Below are 13,730 nucleotides of genomic sequence, written 5' to 3'. Positions count from 1 at the left end.
GTATTGAGATCTTTTAAGATTGGTTATATGTATCCCCTTGTATACTGTTCGTCTTGTGTTGTTTGTAAGTTTTTTGAAAACAAAAAGTATTGTGTCAGCCACCGTAGTGCTTTAAAAGGGAGGGGGTGTTGTGTTGGTTGCAATTGACAACCCCACCGCTAGATGTCACTAAAATCACACTGCTCCTTCATGTAAATGATTGGTATACATGAGTGAAGCATCTGACCCTGTGTGATATTTTTCAGTGTCTGGCCAACATGTCTAAGAATGGCTTTTTATCGGTTTTCTGTGACTCAGATAAGGAATACATGGCAAAGAAGAGCCACAACAAACCATACTGACTCACTTCCTGTGAGTGTTTCCCTCCATCCAAATTGCTCCTCCTTCATTTATTCCGTTTTCTGTTACAACTATTCTCCAGATCATTTAAGTGGTATTTTACCTTATTTTGTGTGTTGCTCATAAAGCATACAAAGATGATGCTTATAAATAAACAAAAAATACATATATTATAAAGGCCTATATGTATTTTTGTGTTTAAACCATTGACCTAGTTACTTCAGCTGAGAACACTTCTGAGTCACAACCTATAAATATGAAAGCTTTGAATTAATGTTCTTAAAATAATTTGCAGATCTAGGTCGAACCATTTATTTGTCCATTCATTCTTCCAAATTATTTATAATACATTAATTCTTATGAACATACAAGAAATTTAAATTATTGAGAGGACTGTTATATACTGTATATAGATTCTCAGCCAACAGCTATCACTTTCATTTTCAAAATGGACCTAATCATTTTAATGTACGAATGAACAAACAGTGACATATCTGTAAACACCAAGACATGTGAATGGTGCTAATATGATATTGTCTACTTTGTAATTAGAGCCTTAATAATTATGTGTTTTCTGTTTGTATTCCATATCAGAGCAATTTCGTAACATGCATCTACTGGCCATTTAAAAAACTGCCTTTGGGAACAATGAGGATAAGGGAATGCGTCTGTTTACCACATCCCGCACTAATGCAACTAGTAATTTAAACAATGAAGCAATCCTAGAAATTCTGCAGACAACTAAATTGTTGAGCGATTGTTTGCCATGATCAGCAGACAATTGAACTGGTATTGCAGTGTTGGAAGGCCATTTTGTTTGACATACACTTTGGCCACATTTACACAATGCGTTTTTGAATCGTTTATGTACACATGACAGCATTATCAAAACGATCTGCTTCACAGGGATCTGAGAAAACGAATAAAAACACAGTATGCATGCCAGGATAGTGGATGGCAAGGAAACACGAAATGCCTGCGCACATACAAATACCCAGATTTAATCCAAAAGTGCTTTTTTTTTAATAACCTTGGTCGAGAGAAAGAGAGAGAGAGAGAGAGAGAGAGAGAGAGAGACTTCACCTATTTCTGCCCATCTTCTCATGGTCCTTGATGACAACATGAATCTCTGCTGCAGAATCTAAGGGCACACCTTTCAAGTCCCACTCAAAGCCCTGCGAAAAGGAAAATACATTTTTTTAATAACGGAAAGTCTATTAAACACCTCATTCTGTTAAGTTCAAGGTGAACCAACCTCATTCCACACTGGGTTGACATTATTTTTTATGACTTTGGTCTTCTTTTTTACCCCTGCAGAAAAAAAATGATGTTAAAAAACATATGTACATGTTAATATTTCTAACAATATTGTAAAAAAAAACTTTAATCAAAATGGACACAGTGATGCTAACAATCATTATGTGCACTCTAAAAAAACGAATTGCGCACAATATACTGTATTTATATGAAGGAATTGTCCACATCATTTTTTACAGTTGTTTTACCTGTATTTTGCATTTTACACTGCATTAAATTACATTTTAGCATTAACGGAAATGTCCGTAAAATGGAAAAATGTAATTTTCGGATAATCTTCTGACAGTACTTTATCCGTTTTTTACCAAATTGTTTTTACAGTGTGTACAGTAGCAAGTCTATAATCTATAGAGTAAATAAATAAATAAAAATAACAAAAACCTCTATGCAAAGAATGCTTTTTACCTAGGGAAATGGTCTGTCAGATGGGGAAAATGAGGCCATAGTTTCTGACATAATTTTCCACATCCACAGTGGCCAGCCTCCAATAAAACCATGATGAACATGTTTTCAGTAAGAGGAAGAGGAACAATGGATACAAACTTCCACTTGACAAATACACATGAAATATTTCCACAGGGACTCAGATAAGTTAGATGGTGGTCTAGTGGGTTAAACCACTGAACTGCTAAGTCAAAAGGTTGCTGGTTCGATTCCCAGCAGCCACCACCAGTGTGTCCTTGAGCAAGACACTTTACTCCATGTTGCTCCAGGGGGATTGTCCCTGTGGTAAGTCGCTTTGGATAAAAGCATCTGCCAAATGACTAAATGTAAATGTAGGTATAATTTAACTATAATAACTATGCCTTAGCTAAATTAAGATATTTAGGTCACTTTTATAAAAATGCCTTGGACATATTTTTTTAGGATATGTCAGGTTGAGTTTTTTTCAAATTAGAAAGCTCAAACATTAATTTTAGTCTTGGACTAGTCTTCAGCCTTGTCTGTGAAACCGGCTATTCTTAATTGATCTATTGCGCAGAGTGTTTATTTTTAAAGCCCTTTTGAAACATCTTGACATGCAAACAGATTTCTATCCATGCAAACTGATAAAATGATTATCAACTTCTTACAGCAGAAGTGAAGTGATTGGAATAAAGCAAAAAACAAGCTTCTTTGGTAAAGACTGAGTGGCATTGTGGGAGAACAATTTTGCTAGCCAGTGCAGGCCTGAGATAGACCTGAACGCCTTAAGATACACAAACCAAAAAAAGATAACAAAAGATTGAGGAAAGGGGCAAAGACTGGCCTGCCATGACTTCCTCAGCCAGAGTATGAAGAATACTAACTGGAATGTGAGCATTAATCAAGTTCTGTGTGTTTTGAACATACCTAAGACACTTCGACGGACGAACTTTGAAAGTAGCAAGGAAACAAAACCTGAAGTAAATGTCATAGATATATATATAACTTGATGCCTCATTCAAGTGCTCCAGACATGTAGATGTGTCTGTCATCTTGGAACAGTCCACTGACGTCACTCACAGTTTTCTAAAATGACACAACACTCCGCCAGGCATGGCTTTGAAAATCACAGGGATTAAGTTTGAGTTTACACAACGTTGAGTAGTTTTCATAATCATATACACGTATAAATAAAGTTGCAAACGCAAGGTTGCCAGATCTGAGTAACAAAATCATTCATCACTAGCTTAATATCGGCAGTCCAAAAACAGAAATTAACTAATAAATTAAATTTAAATAAAAGAAATAAAATGATCTTAAAATTGACGGCTAAATAACATTCTCCTTCCACTCTTAACCTGATGAAAAAACAAACTGCTGCAATCGTTTAAAAGTAGACCAATTCCATGGGAAAACACCAGACTTGGCAACAGTCAACACAAGACAAGACCGACTCACAATTTTCCAATATGGCGGACTACCTAGGTACAGCAGCCCATAGAAACAACTTCTAATGCCGTATCTAGTTATAGCCTATAAATCTATGGTTAATGTTTAGTTACTGGAATAGGCCCTAGTCATGATGTCACGCATCTTCTGAAGCAGTGTTTTGATCTTTCCGCCAGCGCTACTTGTTATCTCTTTTACTTGTTTATTAGTGAAGGTTAGTTTTTCCTCGCGACACGATCAAAACTTCTTCTTCTAGGTTTTTACTGGCAAGCTTGTATCTATTTTGTTGCACTACTGCCATCTGCTGCTGATCGTCAACTTCTCTACTTAGTCAAGTCATATTCTTGCAATAAGTCCTGGTAGCTAGATTCCACTTGTTTTATTTTAAACATACATGCATTTTACTGAGAAATCTCCCATATGATGGCGAACCGGAACTTTACAGAATACACTGCTTTGCGAAACACGGAAGTTAACTGACGTCATTGTGAAAACAGTCTATAAGGACTGGGCCCGGTTGCATAAACTGCTTTAAGACTGGTCATAAGTTCTTCAAATCAGTTAACATACAAAGGTAGATTGGCCTAATTGAAATATGAAAAGTATGACTGATTAGTCCTTACTATTTGTTAGTCTTTGGGAATAGTTTTTAAGACACAATTTTATAGGCGGGGTGTCCGTTTTCCAAATTCGCTTGTTTAGACAAAGTCGGGCCGAGTACCAAAACAACCTTGTAGCCAATCAGCAGTAAGGTGCACAGTCTACAGGATGGACATTAGTCGAGCCGAGCGCTGACGAAAGCGAAATATGGGGGTAGGGGTGTGTCTGTGTTGGTGATTTTAACATCAACAACGGCTATGAGAAATCGAACACCCTGCTTTAACTAAGCGGCTATGTTTATGCAACTGGCCACTGGTCCTTTTTCAAGCATAATTCTGTGCAGTGTGGTAAGATACACAGAATTATGGATGAAAAAGGACCAGTGGCCAGTTGCATAAACATAGCCGCTTAGTGTGCCAAGATCATGCAAATCACATGTACCTGGTGGTTTAGGGTCCTGAAAAATGATGCTAGCAAAATTTTACAATTATGTAAAATTAATTGCCGTACTGAAATACTAAATAGATTTGTAGATATTATTATGAGTATATTATGATTATGAGTATTTTAAAGAATTTTTTACCTTTATTTTACATAAGCTTCAAGTATTTTTGAAATGCTGTAAAATGTTGAATAGACTGCAAATGTACAATTCGGGTACAAAAAACATGACAATTTTTACATTTTATTATACATAAATGTCACTATACAGTACCTATGTAGGAGCATCCAATTGGACCAAGGCTGGCTTTGACAGACAGGAGCGCCCCTTCACCTAATACATAAAGGCACCCGCTGCCTTTCCTCGGTTGACATTCGCTTCTCGCGAACTCTTTGCTCCGCAGCCTTACTGTGCATGTCTGACTTCACTTGGCCTACAGTTGGACTCATCTTCGATCTGCCTTCACCAGGCGTGCTATCAGGATTCTACAGTTGGTTGCAATTTATCAATTTGGTCGGCTTGCCACCCAAACTTGCCACCTTTTCATTACCAGGCTACACCCCCTGTCTTTACGCCCCGCATGGATAAACACTCCGGTCCCCCATCGGACCCGCAGTAGTGTGCATGCCATGCCGCCTGCGACTCCCTCATCTCCGCAAGGGATACCCATCCTTATTATGTCGTGTGTAAAGGGTTTTTACATGCCGAAAAAGTGTATTCGCTGCAGGAAAACTGTCGCCATTGCCTCCCCTTGCCGGCTTAAGATTGTCACTACACACGGGGTCGATGAACAGTCCCAGGGTTTTTCTGGTGCCAACCTATTCTTGTACACACAAACGCACGTGTATGCCTACTGTAATGTTTAAATGACTTAACCAAACACTTTACAAATGAAAACTTTAATGAAAATGACAATTAGGTTATATAAAATATTACTTTGATTCCCCATAACTGGAATATTAATGCTTTTTTATAGTTTTTTACACTGAAGCTCTCTTTCGCTGTCTCCCTCTCTCTCACTGTTTGCATATACTGTTGCTTACTCAGAGTTCAAATTAAGGACACTTGACAGTTAGACCAAGAGCATAGTTTGCATCTGTGACGACTATATATGGAGATGGTATTTGATGCTAGGCCTGAGGAAAAACACTTACTGGAGCTCATTTTACTCTCTAAAATTAACAAACATAGCCCTACACAGGAAGAAACATGTACACACACACATAATCCTAATTAGGAACATGAGATCCCGCAGATTAGAACGCAATTAAAGTAATTACTGGTAAGTGAAACTGGCAGCTATGCACAACTGAAATTTAAACTCATGAATTTGATTAAAACTATCAAGAACAAACTAAACAGAAAAACAAGTAGCAGTGAGAGACCTCAAAATATGTGCAAATCATGTGGCAATCTCAACCCCACCAGCAATGACCTTGTCTTTGTTCATCTCTGAATAAAGTCCAAAATGCTTGATTTTCCTTCAAGTGTTTAGTGTCAGTATTTAACGATTGGACAGACTGACTCAGTGTCACTGACAGAGTGAGCGGCAGACACTCTTCAGATATGATAAGTAGAGGAAGTACACAAAACATTACATGACAAGTTGTGGCACAATGTGTGTGGATAACAGTGTTTATTTTCATATATTGTCACAATTATAGTCTGTTTAGTTTGTTTGTTTTTGTCTTCGGTCTTCCTTGCCTGTGTTCATTATTAATCCATCACTTGTTTCTGTTGATTACTGATTCAGTTCACCTGTGTTCAGTTTAGTCCCTCATTAGTCTTGTTATTTATACCTTCTGTTCAGTTCAGTTCACTGTTGGTTTTTATGTGTGGATACTCATTTCTCCCTGTGGAATTATTCAAATACTCTTTTGGATTGTACTTTGTTGTGCTCTTGTATATGACACACATATAATTGTCGAAATTTCAAAACATTATGTGTAATTTTAACACACTGCATGGGTTGATTGTGACAGAAATGTGTTAAATTCGGGACATTTTGTTGTTCTTAACACAACCGTTTTTAAAGTGCTGAAATCTCCCCAGAAATTTAATGCAATAACAATATATAGTATCCACCCTACCTAACTACATTTACATTTACATTTAGACGCTTTTATCCAAAGCGACTTACAAAGAGTTAGGGAGCAACAAGCGATATGTCATACAGGAGCCATAATACAATAGGTGCCAATACAAAGTTACGGGTTTCAGCTAAAGCTAGACCACTACCTGTTGAGAGAAAGGTACCTGTTTTTTTTTTTTACTTCACAGAAGAGTTGGGTTTTAAGTAGGTTTTTGAATGTTGTGAGAGATGTGGTTGACCGGACAGAGTTAGGAAGAATGTTCCACCAGGAAGAAGTTGTGTAGCAAAATGAGCGGGAACGCGATTTACTGTCCTTATGAGAAGGCAATACAAGACGCCGTTGGTTTGCTAAACGCAGGGATCTTGATGGGGTGTAGAAGTGCAGGAGGGTGTGTAAGTAAGCCGGTGCAGATCCAGTGATGGTCCGGTAGACAAGCGTTAGTGACTTGAATCTGATACGGGCTTCAACCGGTAGCCAGTGGAGAGAGATGAAAAGGGGTGTCACATGAGCCCTTTTGGGCTGTTGGAAGATGAGGCGTGCTGCTGCGTTCTGAACCAGCTGGAGCGGTTTGATAATCTTTGCCGGAAGACCAGCAAGGAGAGCATTGCAGTAGTCCAACCTTGAGATTATCAGGGCCTGGACAAGGAGTTGTGCCGCATGGTCAGTGACATAGGGTCTCACCTTACTACACAAGAAAATTACCATCTCACTGACTATGGCAACCTGTTAGACCTCACAGATCCAAGGTTTAGATCCAGTTCACTAGTTCTTGCATGGGTTTTATTCGTTTATTCATATGGGCATTCGTTGGATCAGTGTGAATAATAAACAATAACAAACATTATGTAGAATATGGACATCAGATACCTGAATATGAATACAGCATATAAAACAAGTAAATGCATAAAATAAAAAATGAATGAATCAATGACCTACAGAATCTCAGAGAAGTGACCACACCCCTCACATTTTTGTAAATATTTTATTTTATTTTTTCATGTGACAACACTAAAGAAATGAAACTTTGCTACAGTATATAGTAGTGAGTTGACAGCTTGTATAACAGTGTGATTTGCTGTCCCCTCAAAATAACATAACACTATATACTGGAAAATGGCTAGTTGGGCCCAATTTGGACATTTTCACTTAAGGGTGAACTAACTTTTGGTGCCAGAGGTTTAGACATAAAGTTCATTTTAAGAAGCACTAAAACTACTTTTTTTGTAAATTTGTAAAATTAGTGCATGAAAATAATAGAGCACTTTCAGTGCATTTAAGAGTTTTCTAGTGTACTTTGTTTCACCTGGGAAACCTGACTGACATGTAAAACCAATTTAGCAATGCAAACTAAGCTTGAATCAAAAGTAAAAAATTATCAAAACAAAACCATGCAGTTCTAATTTATAAACCTTTGACGTACACTGTGTCAAGATTATTCCCAGTGATCTGTTAAATAACAGAGGCAGGAACTGCATTGTTTCTTAAAGCATCCTGAAAGAACTATCAGCTAATAACCAAGACATGTCAAACTCAAAACACACCTTAAAGCTAAAGCTATCAAATGAACATTTTTAAAAGTTAGAGGTTGTTCTTAATGCCAATTTAGACATTTACATGTGATGATGAGTATGTTGTTACCATAGAAGCCCAACATACAAAAAATGTGAACACATGTACACGTACATCCCTGTGCCAAAACAGGAAATCTGTAACAATGAGAGGAACTGTCACTCAGTTTGTGAGGGAGTCTAAAAGTAGTGAGTGTGTCATTCATTCATTCAAAGCAAGAACTTATACTTATAAAAAAATCATAAGCTCTCGCATACATCTACATTATTTATCTTGAGGTATTATCCAGTGTTACAGTATTCTATTACTTGCCCCTATTTAACTATTAAGGTTTCAATTCTAACCTTAGAAACTGAATGCTGTTCAGGCATAAGGTGACATCTATATATCTAAAGACTCACCAATGCAGTTGGTTGACAATTTCCAGCAGATTCTCAAAAAACTGTACCTCACATTGGTGTAAAATCACTGGTTTCTGGAGTTACGTCTTACCTCTGAAAGTGATGCTAGCAAGCGGGTCACTATGCCTTTCCCCCTTTTCTACATTCTTTAGGTTGGTCGCCCTCTGCAGAAAACACCTCAACATGTTGCCTTGATGCCCAAACAACACTCCAACAGATAAGCAAGTCCAACTACCATCAGATCACTGAAGAGGCAAAGATCCTGACGAGAATAGATAAATGTATTCTATGATCTTTAGGTCCAAAGATGAAGATGGTTGTGACCTCAACCCTTGCAATCCGGAGAAGATCAATCTCTATTTCTTTGATCAGGAGCCTGATGTGCTTAACAAATGTGTCCCTTACAAGAATTTACATAATCACCAGAGATTGTCATGTAAGAACATACTGAGCCAGAGAAGACAATCTTACTTTCGACCACGCTTGCAGTGACCCTGCCCATAACTCAAGAGGAAATTTAAACATTTCCTGCTGCCTTGTTTTTTTTCTCCTCATCCACATTTTAGAAAATAAAAGCATGATAAAGACAAAAAAATAAACTTTTACATTTATCAGGCGCTTTTATCCAAAGCAACTTACATTGCATAATCCTATACATTTGTTTCTAGGTATGTGCAATCCCCTGGGATCGAACCCAAAACCTTGGCATTATTAGCGCCATGCTCTTAACACTGGGCTACAGGAAAGCTGCCTACATTAAAAGTGCCACTATTTCTGCAGAACACAAAACATATTATTTAGAGCATAACCAAACAACACTGGATCCCATTGACTTTTAATGTATGGACACGAAACTACTGAGTCATTCCTCAATATATCACAAGAAAGAGTCATATACAGGTTTTGAAAGTCATGAGGATGAATAAATTATGATAGAAAGTTCATTTTTTGGGTAGACAATCTATTTTTGAAAAGTTACACAAGTTTGAATAGTTGGCACATTATTAATGTTAACACTCAATTACTTCATAAAAGACATATAGTTTACCCTATGGAATGACTCATTTTGTCAGTAGTTTACGTTAATAGACTTAAAGCTTTTTACACATCAGTAGACATTTTTAGTAGAGGAGCACCACCTACTGCCATGACTTAATGGGACAGCTGAAGCTTCAATGAATATCTCTCTGAATCCATAATCAATCCATTACCACATAAAAAAATACAGCAGTGCACCATAGTAAAATTCCGACATACTGTAGTGTATTTTACAGGCTTTTCGGCCTCTATTTCTCTGTACAAAAGTGAATGATCAAAAGGACAGTAGGGGGTGACAGAGGGAGCAAAGGATCAGGGGATGACTCAGGTCAGACCAAACGGAGGTCCCCATGAACCAAAACTTATTATAAACTTATAAATAAAGAACATGAGAACTGACCACGGGTACAGCTCTAATGTTTTGGTGTTTCTGAACATAAATAGAGTACAAAAAGTATACTACCTTGTTTACCACTGTTTATTAATTTACTACAGTATATTCAGTATTTACAGGTCACTGTAGTGTACTACTGCAATTAAACTATACTCAAATATTATTACCATAATATACATACTCTTTTTGTCATGTAAGATAAAAATGTTGATGTGGATTTAGATTTTAAATTTAGATGTCGATTTTAACCTGCATTTCTGTACTTACCTACATATACTATAATAAGGGTTTGTTCTGTAAATAAAGTGTTATTAAGTGTTTTCAGATTTTAAAATAGCATGTGTATTGAAAACTCTAAGCAGATATTTTTACAATTAAACTTTAGCAACAGAGACACAGGTCAAAAAACATAAGACTGACCTGTCTAATATTTACTCTGAATCAGTGGAATGGAACGCTCCATTATATTGATTTTTAAATCATGATTTTGCACTTTAGCAATTCCTGCTGCTCTCTCTGAGTCTGCTCGATTGCCTCGTGAATAAAAGCTATGACAAGCACTCTATTGAGCAAAACAATTGTATTTCTTTGCTCGTAGGGTGACCGAGAGCCTAAGTGTATTTGTGTTTCTGAGACAGACATTCATAAAAATGTCATGTATTTGAGCTACTTGATTAATGTTTATACTATTGAGAAAGACAATATCATGTTTATTATGTTTATATGATTTTACAAGATAGAAACTTGACTGACACAGTGGCCAGTTGGTCCAATCCACATTAATCATGGGCCACCAAAAGCTTTGAAAATAAAGCCATGAGTGCCCCACGCTGAACCCAAGCGCTGATGAAATAGCATCTATTAGAAACACAGCACAACCCTGCAGCACGATCGCTCACACATATTCCATGTGCAACAGGACACCCATATATATACACACAAGGCAGGGAGGCACTGCATCTGCTTTTCCAATAATAGCCCGCTTAATGGAATGTGGAAAGTAGGAAGACAGACCAATATGAGGGAGTATAAGAGAATGATGTGATTGTGCGGAAAAGAATATGCCATTGTAGGTAAATCACAACTAAATACAATGAATTTCACAAAAAAAACAGCTGACAACCTTGAAATTCAACCCATGTCCAGCCCGCTGGTGCCTACCTTCATAAGTGACGGTGCAGTAGGCATCACTGACGTCTTCATCATGCGTGAGCACATTCTGGGCACACAGGACAAATACACGCAGCATGGGTGTTCTGTAGTTACAGTACAGCAGGATCCACGACTATTCCAGCACGACTAGTGACACAGCAGAGCAGAGTGCACTTCTGTCCAGTGCACAGACAGACCACTAGGGGTGTGTCTAGATCCAAATAAGCTTTCGATCCTTCAATCCCAAGACAAGATAATGGACAAAAATAACAGGAAATAAGAGAGTGATAGCAAGTGAGAAATAAAGAGAGACGAGCTTTGCCACAGAGCAACCTCCTTGCAGCCTGCGCTCACACAGTCCGGCTCTAAAGCCCCTGACTCATAGACACACTACCCTTTCAATCACAGACCGCAGCATTATTTAAAGGGATAGCTTACCCAAAAACAGAAATTCTGTCATCATTTATTTATTCTTGCGTCAAATAAAACCTCTATGTGACTTTTTCTTTTAGAACACAAAAGACGATATTTTGAGAAATGTCTCAGTGGCATTGTGTACTTACAACAAAGGTCAGTGGGGTCTGCTGTTTGGTTACCAACATTCTTTAAAATATTCTAAAATATCATACGGGTTTGTAATGACATGAGGGTGACCAAATGAACAAAGAAATTTCATTTTTGGGAGAACTATCCCTTTAAGGGACGGACTACTTTTGGAGCGCATTTGTTTAAACAGAGTGACCAACAACTTTTGGGAAATTCGTGTTTCTTTGCACAACAATAGTGATCTTAACCTGAAACAGTATAAACAAAAAGATTAGCACACACAGCTATTTTTAAAGTATTGAGCATCAAATTTATGCAAACTTTCTTGTTTTTGTTTGTTTGTTTATTGTTGTCCGTTACTAACTGTTCTATTTACCTGGTTTGTTGATCTTCTTTGTCCTCTATCTTCATGTTAACTTTCTGTGAGAAACTACTTTGGGTTAAAAACGGTTAAAAAGGGCTTAAAATTAGCAAACTTAAAACATTTAAATGGTAGAGCACATTGCAACATACAACAATGTACATTACACATAAAGCACAAAGCAATGAAATGTTTTAATTTGTCAAAAATTACTATATTCTTTCACATACACTATTACTGTATTCAGTGAAAATGCCAGATTCAAATTATTTGATACTTGTGTATGAGGTGATTTACTTACATCACATCCATGCTTTCCGACATCATTGAACACTACTCGTCTAATAAAATGTTCCTTTCATAGCAAATAAGCATTTGATTATTATTTTAAATACTTTTTATGTGAATTTTATTTTATAAAACACTTCATGTACTGCAGAGGACCAAAGCATACTCCATTTTACCCCTACCTTCAGGTTCTATAGAACTGAGTCTAGTGTCACTAAATGCTAATGGTTAATGGTTATTTCCATCGTTTTAAAGGCCATTTCCGTTCAGACAGACACCACATTAACCACTTTAGCGCAGGTAAAGGTTAGAGTTGAACATGCAAGGCATTTTTTGTTTCGTTTATTATTTTTATCTGCAACCAGGGAATGTGCAACAGCCTGCGGTTGTACCTACCGGGGGAGCTCTTGCGTAAATGTGTTCTGTAGCTCAGTGGTTAGAGCATTGCGTTAAGTGGGTTCGATCCCAGGCGATTGCAAATACCTATGTAAAATGTACAGGATAAAGCAATGTAAGTCGCTTTGGGTACAAGCGTTTGCCAAATGTAAATGTAATCATGAATGCGAGTGGTAGCGAAAAAGACGGCTAACGCTTACATTGCCTTGAGCACGTGTGAACTGGCTCGTGTCACTCGAGTGGATTGGAGACGTTTTCTCGGGCAGCAGGAGTAATATCTAACTCCGTTATTAGTGTTTGCTGAGCGAGGATTAAACGATCGTCCGGTTATATGCCTGTGTGCATGCGGGGAAGTTCTGAGCGGTGACGGTAAACCGATGCAGTGACAGAGATAGCGCAGGGGAGAGGGGCCTCCGAGTGCGCACGTGAGTCATCCGCCATCTTTGTTTACCTGTGACCACATTTCTCCAATAGCATCTGGCTGCAGACGAGATGCACTGTCAGACACATGCGCACTAGTCACATGCACTGTCAGCCGCGCATGCGCACTCGTTACATGCACTCTCAGCCGCGCATGCGCACTCGTCCCATGCACGCTCTAACGTATTTCACAAGGTGAACTGTAAGATTCTATTAATAAAATGTTAAGGTTACTGCTTTTTAAGAGTACCGTGAATACTGGTGGTTCAGTTCAAGGCCAGGTATTTATTATAATTATAGCTGAAATACATTAATGAGCATCTGCACTAATAATGAAAATACATAACTAAATAAAACCTTTTCTTGTACACGTAATCTTCCACCCTAAAAATATAAACAAACTCACATATATACATAAATTTCTCATTCTACAATAAACAGGTGCTTGTTAATCAATGGTTTAATGATAAAGTTTTATTATATAGACATACTATATATATATATATATATATATATATAT

At 37.5% G+C, this 13,730-nt stretch overlaps 1 protein-coding gene across 10 annotated transcripts in view; it reads right to left on the bottom strand.

Moving 5' to 3' along the window:
• Positions 1 to 13,230, bottom strand: part of dysf (dysferlin, limb girdle muscular dystrophy 2B (autosomal recessive)) — an 83,301-nt gene extending 70,071 nt beyond the window's left edge. For 5 of the 10 annotated variants that reach the window (XM_056749437.1, XM_056749440.1, XM_056749441.1 and 2 more), the window contains exons 1-5: positions 12,991 to 13,230; positions 11,209 to 12,877; positions 8,707 to 8,877; positions 1,595 to 1,650; positions 1,423 to 1,514 (exon numbers count right to left, since the gene is read on the bottom strand). In XM_056749437.1, the coding sequence (XP_056605415.1) occupies positions 1,423 to 1,514; positions 1,595 to 1,650; positions 8,707 to 8,800 (242 nt within the window). In that variant the 5' untranslated portion in view covers positions 8,801 to 8,877; positions 11,209 to 12,877; positions 12,991 to 13,230. Of the gene's footprint in view, positions 1 to 1,422; positions 1,515 to 1,594; positions 1,651 to 8,706; positions 9,446 to 11,208; positions 12,878 to 12,990 lie in introns of those variants that run through there. The other 5 variants (XM_056749443.1, XM_056749444.1, XM_056749434.1 and 2 more) reach the window with 4 other exon arrangements.
• Positions 13,231 to 13,730: the final 500 nt, after the last annotated feature.

This window comes from Triplophysa dalaica, chromosome 1, assembly GCF_015846415.1.
Source record: "Triplophysa dalaica isolate WHDGS20190420 chromosome 1, ASM1584641v1, whole genome shotgun sequence".
Taxonomy (NCBI): domain Eukaryota; kingdom Metazoa; phylum Chordata; class Actinopteri; order Cypriniformes; family Nemacheilidae; genus Triplophysa; species Triplophysa dalaica.
The sequence above is the reverse complement of the archived record's forward strand: the minus strand, read 5'-3'. Positions and strand labels throughout refer to the sequence as shown.